General features: G+C 47.3%; 1 protein-coding gene across 3 annotated transcripts in view; it reads left to right on the top strand.

The window, feature by feature from the left end:
- The window catches only part of AXIN1 (axin 1), a 225,096-nt gene that overhangs the window by 196,302 nt on the left and 15,192 nt on the right, over positions 1 to 13,602 (top strand). For all 3 annotated transcript variants that reach the window (XM_048865935.2, XM_048865932.2, XM_048865933.2), the window contains 3 exons: positions 1,257 to 1,801; positions 5,674 to 5,850; positions 13,049 to 13,294. In XM_048865935.2, coding sequence (XP_048721892.1) covers positions 1,257 to 1,801; positions 5,674 to 5,850; positions 13,049 to 13,294 — 968 coding nt within the window. The remainder of the gene's footprint in view (positions 1 to 1,256; positions 1,802 to 5,673; positions 5,851 to 13,048; positions 13,295 to 13,602) is intronic.

Genomic DNA, 13,602 nt, shown 5'->3' on the forward strand with positions numbered 1-13,602 from the left:
AGCCTTTTCCCCTCTCTAATTAATGGGATGCGCTTCCTTGCCTCCGTTGTGAAGAGCGCCCGTGTGACATAAATGCCTGACACTAGTGAGGTCAGTTAGGTTTTATACTCTCAGGTATGGTGTGGCAAAGAAATCTTGTATTTCTTCCCTTGTTATATGCCAAGCACTTGTGACTTCGAAGCTAATTAATTGGGGGCGGCGGATGTCACCTGCAAGTGGGCAGTTAAAGCAGATGTGAGCCAATGTGCTCTGGCAGATAAAGCTCATGCTATGTTTGGCAGGCCAGACAGCTTCACTGAGCATCCTGCACTGCGACTCATGGCTTACTGTCCCTGATAGGAGAGGGGAGGGGCAGATAAAGAAATTGTTTAATTCTCCTGAGTAAGTAATAAAATAAAGGCAAGATCCTGACTTCCCTATAAAGCAACTTCATAAGCATCTCAGTGCATCTTGGAGAATCAAACCATTTGTCAGCTTCAAAATTCCTGGCTGCCAGCAGTGGAAAGTTTTCCTTCTTACTGGCATGCTCATGGGTTCAAATGGAATTTGGTGTTTTAAAATACAGTTATCAACTGCTCTCCATGATCCACTCGCAGACTGGCACAGTGAGTATTTGAGTTATAATCCCGTTTCTTCAGACATGTGAAGTATTTTGCCTTAGGCCTCAGAGGTCATGCATTTGGAAGGTAGAGCCTTGATTTCTGAAACCTCTCACGCTGCTGTCATCATTAAATTATCTCTCGTATCCTCTGCTTTTGTGTGATCAGCACTGCTTTTCTTACATTTTGAAATAATCATCTGAATGGTAAGTCCCGAATCTCTCCTGTGGGTAGCCCTGCCATTTCTTTCCATTTTCCATCACTTGTTCCTATAATTTTTTTTTTCCTATTCAACAAACGCTTTTATTGTCTATCCTAGAACTCTTCTATTTTATCCAGTTTGCTTTGATTTGATACTTTATTAAATGCTCTTTGGGAACTATGCGTAAAAGATGTAGCTGCCTTTCCTTTGTTGGTCATTACAGTCATTTCTCCAAGGTACTCAGCAGTTTAAGCAGGAACTGTCTTCTCCTAAATATAATCAAATTATGGTTTTCAAGGATTTCCTTCTGTACATCCCAGCTGTTTGTTTATGATATGGTCAGAGAAACACACACACGCTGATAGTTGTTTGAAACAAGCCTATCTTCCTGTCTGCCCCTAATATGATAGACGACCTATACTTGAAGTTTCTCCTCTCTTTCCATTTTCCTGCAGGAAGAAGAAGGTGAGGACGCAGACATCTCTTCTGGTCCTTCAGTCATTAGCCACAAGCTGCCTTCTGCCCAGGCCTTGCATCACTTCACTCCTCGTTACTCCGAGATGGGTTGTGCTGGGATGCAGCTGCGAGATGCTCATGAAGAAAATCCAGAGAGCATTCTCGATGAACATGTACAGCGAGTAATGAAAACGCCAGGTTGTCAGTCCCCTGGACCAGGCCGCCATTCACCTAAGCCCCGGTCACCGGAAAGTGGCCATGCTGGAAAGATGCAAGGGACAATACCTCCAGGGCATGGCAAGCATGCAACAAAATCAGGAATGAAACTGGATGCAGCTAACTTATACCACCATAAACATATCTACCACCACATTCATCACCACAGCGTGATGAAACCGAAGGAGCAGATTGAGGCTGAAGCCACTCAGAGAGTGCAAAACAGCTTTGCTTGGAATGTAGATTCACATAACTATGCAACAAAATCCCGGAACTACACTGAAAGCATGGGCCTGGCTCCCAACCCTGCAGATTCCTTGGGCTACAGGTGAGTGCAGGACCAGTGGGAGTCCTATAGCCATTGCTTTGTAGAAAGGTCACTTGGGAATGGACTGCATCATGCAAATAAATGCGCAAAATGGGCTTGGGTCCCCGCTTGTAGCAGAGGTGTGGAATTCAGGAGTCACTCTGGGCTGTTCTCTGAGCATGGCAGTCCATGTTGGGACAGGGTGGAGTGCCGCTCTTCTCCTTGGCAGTCCGTTTCCTTCAGCAGTGGATCTCTCCACAGTCGTTCATGCCGTCCCTTATCAGTTCTGGGGTATGTTGCTGCAAAGACTCCCTTTAAAGTTGCCCTGGAACTGCAGCAGCTATAGTGCACGGGGGCTGTTTTGCTCCTTTACTAGTGGTGATATTAATGTTGTATCTAGGCGCTCTCTGTGTGCTGTACCTAGGATCTCTGTGTGCTGTACCTAGGCTCTCTCAATGTGCTGAAGGTGCCTAAAAGTTGGCTTCTCCTCACATCCTGCATTCACAGCCCCCAAACTAATGGCTTTGTTTCAGGGCCTTGTTAATGGGGAGTGTCAATGCAAGTGCGTAAGAGCCCTTCATAATTCAGGACCAAAGGGACTTGCTGGAACTTCCTGTCCCTGTCTTGCAAAAGTAACCAAGATTAGCTAAGTTGACCTAGCCCTCCATCCCAGCGTTCAGTCTGATAGAGTCAGGGCCGCCGTTTCTCAGTGACGGGGCCATTTCTTGGGACCATCTGCCTGAGGACGATCACTGGAGGATCTAAAATTTCTTCCTGTTCCATCTTCACTTCCCCTGTTCCCACCTCTCTTTCTGCTCAGGTGCAGGGGAGAAGGCAGTGATGAGAGTTTGTTCCTGTTCCATTGGGCCGGGTTTTGTTAGTTACATTATTGCATTATTCTTGTAGGCATCATCCAGATTTCATTCTGACCCCGCTGATGGGTGCTCAGTAAATCCCCTGTACTAATAAATGTCACAGTGTGGAACTAATTGAGAGGGCTGGCTGCAAGCCCCAGGTAGTAGGAGCTTTGGTGGGCAAACTGGCTGAGTGGGCCTGGAGAGTCACTAACTCCTCCCTAGGATGGGAGGTGTGGGGCACAGAATAGAGCAGCCTAAGCAACACAGCTCCTTTGATAGGAGGAGGAGCAGAGAGGCTGAAGCTGCTGCATTTTCCCCAGGAGGAAGGGGAGGAGAGCAGTTGTGCTTCCCCTTTAAGGGTAGGGTAGTGGGGGCCAGAGAGCAGAGGGATCGGGGCAGATGCGCAGAGGAGCCCACAAAGCAGAAGTGGGGGAGGGAGACCAGAACTGATTCATTTGGAGGAGGGGGAGGGGGTGGGAGGGTGGAGGTTGATGATGGGCTGGCATGAGCTAGTTCTGCAGGACTCTGGAAGAGGGCTGCTCGAATACTCCACCAGGACAGGTTGGTATATAGTCCTTGGGGGGAGTAGGTGTTGAAGAGTCTAAAAGCCCTGCACTGGGGCAGTTCACATTGCAGCCTGGCAGCATCCTACAGGCACGGGCTCTCAGGGATTGCTGCGTTTCCTGGAATCTAGCCCTGATGTAAAATAAAGAGTGAGCTCTTTTGGTTGCAGAGAAGCTTCACAGTGTACTCAAGACATAAGCAGAGAGCCTATGGGGAGACCAGGAAGGAGTTTCCCCTCTGGGGTATTACTCAGTCATTTGCCCTATTCTGAAGCGTCAAGGAGAACACTGGACTTGGTAGGCCTGGGGTATCAGACTCTCGATGAGTCCGCAGTCTGATCTTGTGTGGAAGGAAGAAGAGACCCAGACTTGGAGCAATGCTCTGATCTGGAGTGGCAAATCCTATTCTGGGTGGTATATTTCAGATCCAGAACTGGCCGGATGGTCTAAGATTGGGCTATGTTGCCATGTTGAGGCTAAGAGTTTGGCATTTAGCCCAGTCTTTCACTCCCTCACCAGGATGATCTGCCAAGCATTGCATCTAGGGCTGTCAAGCGATTCAATCGCGATGAATCGCACTGTTAATAATAGAAATCCAAAAATATTCAAATAAATGGTAGTTTTCTACATTTTCAAATATATTGATTTCAATTACCACACAGAATACAAAGTGTACAGTGCTCATTTTATATTATTATTTTTAATTACAAATAGTTGCACAGTAAAAAACAAAAGAAATAGTATTTTTCAATTCACCTAATAAAAATAATGTAATGCAATCACCTTATCATGAAAGTTGAACTTACAAATGTAGAATTATGTACAAAAAAATAACTGGACTCAAAAATAAAAATAAAACAATGTAAAACTTTAGTGCCCACAAGTCCACTCAGTCCTACTTCTTGTTCAGCCAGGAGTGCTGTAGCTATTTTTAGAAATCTCACATTGGTACCTTCTTTGCATTTTGTCAAATCTGCAGTGAAAGTGTTCTTAAAACTAACAACATGTGCTAGGTCAACATCCAAGACTGCTATAACAAGAAATATATGGCAGAATGTGGGTAAAACAGAACAGGAGACCTACAATTCTCCTCCAAGGAGTTCAGTCAAAATGTAATTAACACATTTTTTTGTAACGAGCATCATCAGCATGGAAGCATGTCCTCTGGAATGGTGGCCGAAGCATGAAGGGGCATACGAATGTTTAGCATATCTGGCACATAAATGCCTTATAATGCCGGCTACAAATGTGAACACATGTGAACGCCTGTTCTCACTTTTAGGTGACTGTAAATAAGAAGTGGGCAGCATTATGTCCCATAAATGTAAACAAACTTGTTTGCCTTAGTGATTGGCTGAACAAGAAGTACAACTGAGTGGACTTGTAGGCTCTAAAATTTTACATCGTTTTGTTTTTTGAGTGCAGTTATGTAACAAAAAAAATATGAATTTGTAAGTTGCACTTTCACGACAAAGAGATTGCACTATGGTACTTGTATGAGGTGAATTGAAAAATATTCTTTCTTTATCATATTTACAGTGCAAATATTTGTAATCAAAAATAATATTAAGTGAGCACTGTACACTTTGTATTCTGTGTTGTAACTGAAATCAATACAGTATATTTTAAAATGTAGAAAAACATCCAAAAATATTTAATAAATTTCAGTTGGTATTCTATTGTTTAACAATGCGATTAACTTTATTAATCACAATTAATTTTTTGAGTTAATCTCGTGAGTTAACTGCTATTAATTGACAGCTGTAATTGTGTCACATTGCTGTGACCCCTTTGGCAATGGAGAAGTCCCCTGGCTCCAGAGGGCAGCCATGCGCAGCCTTCCTTGCGTGACAGGATAATCATCACAGTGTAGAACGGGTGAGAGGCCTGGCATCCTTGCGACTTAAACAGGCATATACACTGCCTCAGCCCTTCCTAGTTTTATGGCATTTAAGACCAGAAGGGACCATTAGATTATCTAGTCTGATGATCCAGGCCAGCCAATTTCACCCAGTTAGTTATCCCTGCTTTGAGCCAATAACTTGGGTAGACTAAAGTATTTCAGTCCTCTGGAGACTAAACTGTTGTGTTGCACAGGCAGAGGACAGGCAAGACCAAGATGCCACCAATGCCCAAGGCCCCTGCAGTGGTAGCGAATTGGTTAGGTGGGATATATCCGGGTGATCCAGGCTCCAGGCAACTTTCAGCCTAAAGCACAGCCTAGTCTTTGATTTAAACTACTGAAAACTGGTGGGTTGGATCGCAGGGCAGAGGTAATTCCACGTATCACTGGGATATCCCCAAGCTGTGTTGCTGAGCTTCTGTAAACCAGTTCAGATTGTGGGGCTGTCATTCAGGGGCATTGAGCTGCCACCTGAGTGTAGCTAGAAAGCAGAAGTGTCCCAAGTCTGCCACTTCTCTGCTGTCTGGGAGTTCAGATGAGTAGCTAATGTCTCAAGCCTTCTTCTTGCAGTGGCAAAGCGAGTCTACTTTCAAAAAGGAATGTCAAGAAGACCGATTCAGGGAAAAGTGATGGTGCCAGCTATGAGGTGCCCGGATCTCCTGAGGACATGGAGAGGAACCAGAAAATCCTGCAGTGGATCATCGAAGGAGAGAAGGAGATCAGCAGGCATAAGAAAACAAGCCATGGGTAAGGGCTTGGCAGAGTAGAGCCTGCATACCATTGTACAGCAGCATTCCTGGGGGCAGTGGGAAGAGGTGTGAGAGCACAGTTATGAGGGCTCAGCTCTTCGGGAGCCCTGCATCTTGTTCGGGCACCCCATGTGGGGATGGCCGGAGTCTGTATTGAGATGCCACAAGTTCATGACAGGTGTGTGGGGTTTGGTTGTACAGACAGGGTGTTTTGACTCCGAATAAAATGACTAAACGCGTTCTCATGTGCCTAGCTGTATCGAAGCGCCCCCAGCCCTAGCTGAGCCTGGTTACAGGGGTTCTCAAGAACCACTCCTCAGACATGGAGGGCTGGAAGCAGGCGCCCTGGCAGTGCCAGCAGGTGGCTGTGTTCAGTTCCATGCCCTCCAGAGTCCCAAGAGCTCTGGCTTACCAGGATGCACTAGCCCTGGAATATATTCAGCCCTTTAATGTGTGGGCAGAAAAGAGACTTTCCCAGAAGACCCTTTCTAACTCAGCAGATCTGCTCCCTGTCTGGCTGGATTCATAGTTGTGGCTGCTTGGCTTGCTGGCAGCACTCAGCCGTGACTTCTCCAGCCAGCCCTGAGAGCCAGCAGTTTCGGGAGCTGGATACTAGTCCGGCCACACATGATCAACAGAATTATTAACTAAGTGCTGACTGCACATGTGGCCAACTTAAGCTGCACCCTGGCAGTGCAGGATTGGATGTTCTAGGTGTCTACTGTACCTGCAAGAAATTCCAGCACTTGGCTTTACCATGCTAGTCTCCTTTTTGCTCATTGATAGTCTCTTGTTTTCCTCTCTCCCCCTGTAGTGGTGCCCACAATTGTCTGGCTGCATAGCATGTTAATGAGACTCGAAGTGCCAGGCCATGGCAAGTTTGAGCTACTGATTATGAGTCACCCTGTGCCACTGGTTCTGCTTGAGAAGGACCCTCACTGTGCTGCAGCGCTGACTGCACATGGATATGCCAAAAAATAGTGACAGACACAAGGCAGAGGAGATAATATCTTCTACTGGACCAACTTTTGCCAGTGAAGGAGATATGCTTTCGAGCTAGAGAGAGCTCTGTGTCAGCTCGACAACTTGTCTCTCTCACCAACAGAAGTTGGTCCAATAAAAGCTATTACCTCACTCACCTTGTCTCTCTAATATCCTGGGACTGACACAGCTACGACAACATTGCAAAATATAGTGAGCAAATGGGATACATAGCCTGGAAATGGAGCCATCACTTACCAGCGCATGCTCTATGGAAGTCTATTAGGAGAATTTTGAAAGAGAATATTCTTCGAGTAGTGTCCCCGTGGGTGCCCCACTCGCCTACCAGTAGAGACTTTCATTAGCGGTGTCCGTTCATCCCACACACTCGCTGCTGATATCCTCATGCCCTCTCCCGCCCCCCAGCTATCTCAGGCTGTATGGGCAAACTGTCCCCAATTCCTTCTGACCCACCACAGCCTGAGACAGAGCTGAGCATGTCTTCATTGTGCGTGCCTCAGCTGCTTGCTGATGTAGTTCTGAGTTTGTTTTACTTTAGCTGCTTAGTTTGGTAGTTAGTTACTGGTTATTTGAGAGAGTGTTTTATTTCCTCCAAGGAAATCCTCCATGCAAGGGGCATACTCCTTCTCCAGGGTTTAAACATTGCCTCTCACTTAGAGAGGCTATCCCAGTTAATGACAGACACTCTAAGTGCATTCGCAGTCTAGGAGAGTCTCACATCTTACAGAAGTGTAACTTCTGTTTAGCCTTCAAATCCAGGGCACTGAAGATCCGGAAAATCAAGTCCCATGTAAAACTAAGCCCCCATCTACAGCAGCACCACCTGTGAAGTACTCAAAACCCTCAGTACCATCCTACAGGGACAAGCGTGCTGGGCCGTCAATACTGCAACGCCACTCGGCACCACAAGACTTTTGGTACCCGAAGGACTTACCGGTGACTGCTGAACGAGAGTCTCTGTTTCGTGCAGGTAACAAGCATCTCTTGGTACCAAGAACCACTTTGTCTCCGGACCCTTATACGTCCCGGTACCATCACTTCCTCTTTCGCTCAGTGCTCCCCCATTAGAGGAAGAAGAGATCGATGATGGAGACCTACCTTCAGTATTATTGATATGTCTCCAGGGTTCTGGGTACCCATATAAGAACCCCCTTTTTCTTGAGCTGTCTGGTTTCTCCAGAGAATTCCAGAATATGGTAGAGGATTTCCCATTTGATGGTCTGAAGTTGTTCACAGAGAATACCAACGAATCGTTGCATACCCTGAAAGACTCCAGGGTCACATTACATTTGTTAGTTGTCTACACTCCGCAAACAAAAGAAAATTCAGTAGATGACAAACGACTCAAATATTCCACCCGATGGAATTCTCTGGTTTTCAGAGATCAACGGAACCTCCAAAAAGAGACGTAGCCTCCAGAGATCCTCTAACCCACCCGGCACAAATTCATAGCAGGCTTCATCTTCAAAGCACCAGTTTTGACAGGATGATGTAGGGTTTGGACCCTCCCCTCTCTTTAGCCTGTCAGCTCCAGTGATTTGCCCACCTCCCCCCATTTGGAGAGCAACTCTCCCATTTCCGACAAGCATGGGGGTGTATCACCTTGGGCAAACGGGTGCTGGAGATAATATCATCAGGCTACACCATCCATTTTATCTACCTCTCTCCTCCTCATTCCCCTTCCACATCCCTCTTCAGGGACGCGTCTCATGAGCTCTTAACAAGACAGGAAATAAACTCCCTCCTTTGTTCAGGAGTGATAGAGCTGGTCCCCACTCAACACAGGGGAAGGGGCTTCTATCTGAGGTACTTCCTCATGCCAAAGAAAAATGGACTTCAGTCAAAAACTGTCTTCAACTTCTACATCACATAGCGACTTGCACTTTTGTGGCAGAACATGCAAGATTACTCTTCACTGTTTCCAGGGGTGCCTTAGATCAGTTTACTCACCAACCAGACAGCCTAGATCAGTGGTTTTCAATCTATGGCCATGGATCCCAGGGGATCCACAGACATGTCTAAGATTTCCAAAGAGGTTCACACTTCCATTTGAAATTTTTAGGGGTCCACAAATAAAAAAGTTTGAAAACTACTGTCAACAAACAGGTTCAGTTCCTCAGTGGGTGAAATGCTCCCTAGACTGGTGGCAGGCTCATTGCAATATAGGCACAGGAGTTCCCTTCTTCCAGCTGACACCAATGGTAACCACAACCATGGATGCATCTCTGTTAGGATGGGGCACGCACCTCAATGCTCTCACAGTATAGGGCAGATGGCTACCCCAAGAAACCAACCTCCACACCAGCCTGTTGGAGCTCAGAGCAGTTAGAAATACCTGCCTTCATTTTCTGCCTCTCATCAGACACAGGTCTATCGGAGTCATGAGAGACAATGGGGCCTGCATGTTCTGTATCAACCAGCAGGGAGGCGTGAGATCGCCTTCCCTGTGCACCGAAGCAATAAGGTTATGAAACATTGCATAAGAATTCTAGCAGTATATCTCCTGGGCAGGGAAATGTCACAGCCGATGCTCTCAGCAGGTATTTTTCCCAAGACTACGAATGGGAGTTGTATTCCCAGTTTCTTGTTGGCATAGTTCAGGCTTTGGGGTTTCCAGAAACGGGACAGCTACAGACAAAAAATGCCATCTGCTCTGTTCAAGAGGGGATTAGGTCGCAATTTCTTAGGGGATGCCTTTCTCCTCACTTGGATGATAAAGCTGTTTCATGCTTTTAGGACTATTTAGAAAAGCTGGATGAGCACAAGTCCATGGAGCCGGATGCGCTGCATCTGAGAGTGCTAAAGGAGTTGGCAGGTGTGATTGCAGAGCCATTGGCCATTATCTTTGAAAACTCATGGCAATCGGGGGAAGTCCCGGATGACTGGAAAAAGGCTAATGTAGTGCCAATCTTTAAAAAAGGGAAGGAGGAGGATCCTGGGAACTACAGGCCAGTCAGCCTCACCTCAGTCCCTGGAAAAATCATGGAGCAGGTCCTCAAGGAATCAATTCTGAAGCACTTAGAGGAGAGGAAAGTGATCAGGAATAGTCAGCATGGATTCACCAAGGACAAGTCATGCCTGACTAATCTAATTGCCTTCTATGACAAGATAACTGACTCTGTGGATGAGGAGAAAGCAGTGGACATGTTGTTCCTTGACTTTAGCAAAGCTTTTGACACTGTCTCCCACAGTATTCTTGCCAGCAAGTTAAAGAAGTATGGGCTGGATGAATGGACTATAAGGTGGATAGAAAGTTGGCTAGATTGTCGGACTCAACAGGCAGTGATCAATGGCTCCATGTCTAGTTGGCAGCCAGTATCAAGTGGAGTGCCCCAAGGGTCGGTCCTGGGGCCGGTTTTGTTCAATATCTTCATAAATGATCTGGAAGATGGTGTGGATTGCATCCTCAGCAAGGTTGTAGATGACACTAAACTGGAAGGAGAGGTAGATACGCTGGAGGGTAGGGATAGGATACAGAGGGACCTAGACAAATTAGAGGATTGGGCCAAAAGAAATCTGATGAGGTTCAACAAGGACAAGTGCAGAGTCCTGCACTTAGGACGGAAGAATCCCATGCACCGCTACAGACTAGGGACCGAATGGCTAGGCAGCAGTTCTGCAGAAAAGGACCTAGGGGTTACAGTGGACGAGAAGCTGGATATGAGTTAACAGTGTGCCGTTGTTGCCAAGAAGGCCAATGGCATTTTGGGATGTATAAGTAGGGGCATTGCCAGCAGATTGAGGGATGTGATCATTCCCCTCTATTCGACATTGGTGAGGCCTCACCATGTCCAGTTTTGGGCCCCACACTACAAGAAGGATGTGGAAAAATTGGAAAATGTCCAGCGGAGGGCAACAAAAATGATTAGGGGACTGGAACACATGACTTATGAGGAGAGGCTGAGGGAACTTATGAGGAGAGGCTGAGGGATTGTTTAGTCTGTGGAAGAGAACAATGAGGGGGGATTTGATAGCTGCTTTCAACTACCTGAAAGGGAGTTCCAAAGAGGATGGAGCTAGGCTGTTCTCAGTGGTAGCAGATGATAGACAAGGAGTAATGGTCTCAAGTTGCAGTGGGGGAGGTTTAGGTTCGATATTAGGAAAAACTTTTTCACTAGGAGGGTGGTGAAACACTGGAACGCGTTACCTAGGGAGTTGGTGGAATAGAAGTTTTTAAGGTCAGGCTTGACAAGCCCTGGCTGGGATGATTTAGTTGGGGATTGGTCCTGCTTTGAGCAGGGGGTTGGACAAGATGACCTCCTGAGGTCCCTTCCAACCCTGATATTCTATGATATTCTATGCTTTTCCCCTGGTGCCTCTGATTCTCAGAGTTGTGAACAAAATCAGACAGAACAAGGCCAGAATTATCCTAATAGCCCCATGGTTGAGGCAGGCATGGTTTCTTTACCTGCTTCACCTAGACACTCCTCTACTGCTCTCCCAGGATGACGATCCACTGCTGCATCCCAATCTGAGCATTCTTCGCCTCAAGGCATGACTCCTTGATGGTTCATGGGGTTAGTCAGCTTGTTCTGCAGAGGTACAACAGATATTTCTAAATGGTAGGAAGGAGTCTACCAGAAATGCTTACCTTCAAAAGGCGGAGATGATTTAGTGACTGGTGTGAACTCCAGGGAGCTGTTCCCAAATCCACCTCTCTTCCGCTTGTTCTGGGTTACCTGCTGCAATGAAAGCAATCTGGACTGTCAGTTAGTTCTCTCAAGGTTCGTTTGGCCACCTTACAGCTTTTCATGCCACCATTGTGGAGTTCTTGCTGTTTCCTCACCCTACAACTGTAAGGTTCATGAAAGGTCTGGAAAACCTTTCTCCACAGATGAAAGTCCCCACCCCAGTTTGGGACCTTAATTTTGTTCTTAATAATGTCATGAAACCCCCTTTTGAGCTGCTGGCAACCTGCCCTTTACTGTATTTGTCTATCAAGACTGCCTTTTTAGTGGTTATTACATCAGCGCTCCGAGTTGGAGGGATCAGGGCCTTCATGGCAGACCCTCCTTTATCAGGGTTCTACAAGGACAGGGTTTCCTTACTGCCACACTCCAGGTTTCCTCCTAAAGTGTCTTTTGAGTTTCATCTCAATCAGATCATTTACCCACCAGTATTCTTCCAAAACGCCAGAATTCCCATCTGGAGACTGCTTTCCGTGCTGTAGATGTTAGCCATCAATCTGGATATGACTAAATCATTTGTAAATCTAGACTGTTTGTTTCATTTGCAGACAGATCTAAAAGGCGTGCTGTTTCTGCCCAAAGGCTATCAAAATGGATTTCTGGGGATATTACTGCTTGTACGCTGCTGCCAGCATTCCACCCTGTTCTGGTGTGGCAGCTCACCCTGCGAGGTCTCAGTCTAGATGTAGGCTTTACTTCAAAATGTCCCGGCATCTGAGATCTGCAGAGCTGCTCCGTGATGGTCCAGGCACTACGCCCGAGTCGGTGCCTCTAGGTCTGATGCAGCAGTTGGCAATGCAGTTCCGAAGCTGCCTCCGTCTTATGGGGATGCTGCTCGGGAGTCACCTGAATTGGAGCACCCATGGGGCACTACTCGGAGAATAATAACCTGTGCATTGACTGTAGTTCTTCGAGATGTGCCCCCTATGGGTGCTGCACTGCCCGCCCTCCTTTCTCCTCTGCTTTGAAGTTTCCTTCGGAGGCTCAGCAGTGGAGAAGGAGCTGAGGGCAGTTCGCCCACGCAGCAAGGGGCATGAGGATATCTGCAGCGTGTGCATGGGCTGAATGGACACTGCTAATGACAGTCTCCAATCGAGAGCACGCGAGGCACCCAGAGGGGCACATCTCGAACACCTTACTGCACAGGGGAGTGACCGCTCTTTTTTATCTAACTCCTATTAGTTTTATTTACATGGATTGGATGTCTCATATGACTCATAAAATAGGTCCCAACCATATGTGACCCCAGGTCCCATTTTGTAGGAAGCTGGTTGCTTTCCCCAGTGGCCTTGAAAAATTCCATCTCAGACGGTTCCTTGGTACCCCCCTAAATCCTCCCTAGCGCTGGAGCTGGATGTATAGTATTCTCCATTCCCTCCTAGCTGGGTGACAGTGCAGAAAGTGCCCAGGGTGGCTGGGCGATCACTGTGTCTAGTCGGTGAAGCACTGAGAGCCATCAGGGGACATGCCTGCATGGGTCAAATGTTGTTGTGTTTGTGTGTGAAGCTCCTCAGGTGCCAAGAAGCAGCTGGCCCATGATATGCCCAGACCTCTCTCCATCGAGCGCCCTGTCGCTGTGCACCCCTGGGTCAGTGCCCAGCTCAGGAACATCGCCCAGCCTTCTCACCCGTTCATTCAAGATCCTACCATGCCGCCCAACCCAGCCCCCAACCCTCTGACGCAGCTGGAAGAAGCACGCAGGCGACTGGAGGAAGAGGAGAAGAGGGCTGGCAAACTGCCCCCCAAACAGAGGTGAGATGATTTAGTCTGGTCGGGCGGAGAGGGGAGGGGAGGCTGTTCTGAAGCAGAACCTAGAGGCGAGGAGGGAAGGACACGGTGACCCACTCAGCTGGTCCTGCTGCAGTTATCAGGATCTACCAGACAAAGGCGAGTGGCAGGTGGTTAGAAAAGAGCACGTTTTGGAAGCCATAGGACACTGCATGTTCTGTAACACCTCATCCTTTCAACAGCAGGGAGCATCCCAGGGGCCTAGGAGCAAAAGCCAAAAACTGCCTCGAGAATGGGGAGCAGGGCCTTTAGATGGTGGGGCTGGAAGGGAT

This window comes from Caretta caretta, chromosome 10, assembly GCF_965140235.1.
Source record: "Caretta caretta isolate rCarCar2 chromosome 10, rCarCar1.hap1, whole genome shotgun sequence".
Taxonomy (NCBI): Eukaryota; Metazoa; Chordata; order Testudines; family Cheloniidae; genus Caretta; species Caretta caretta.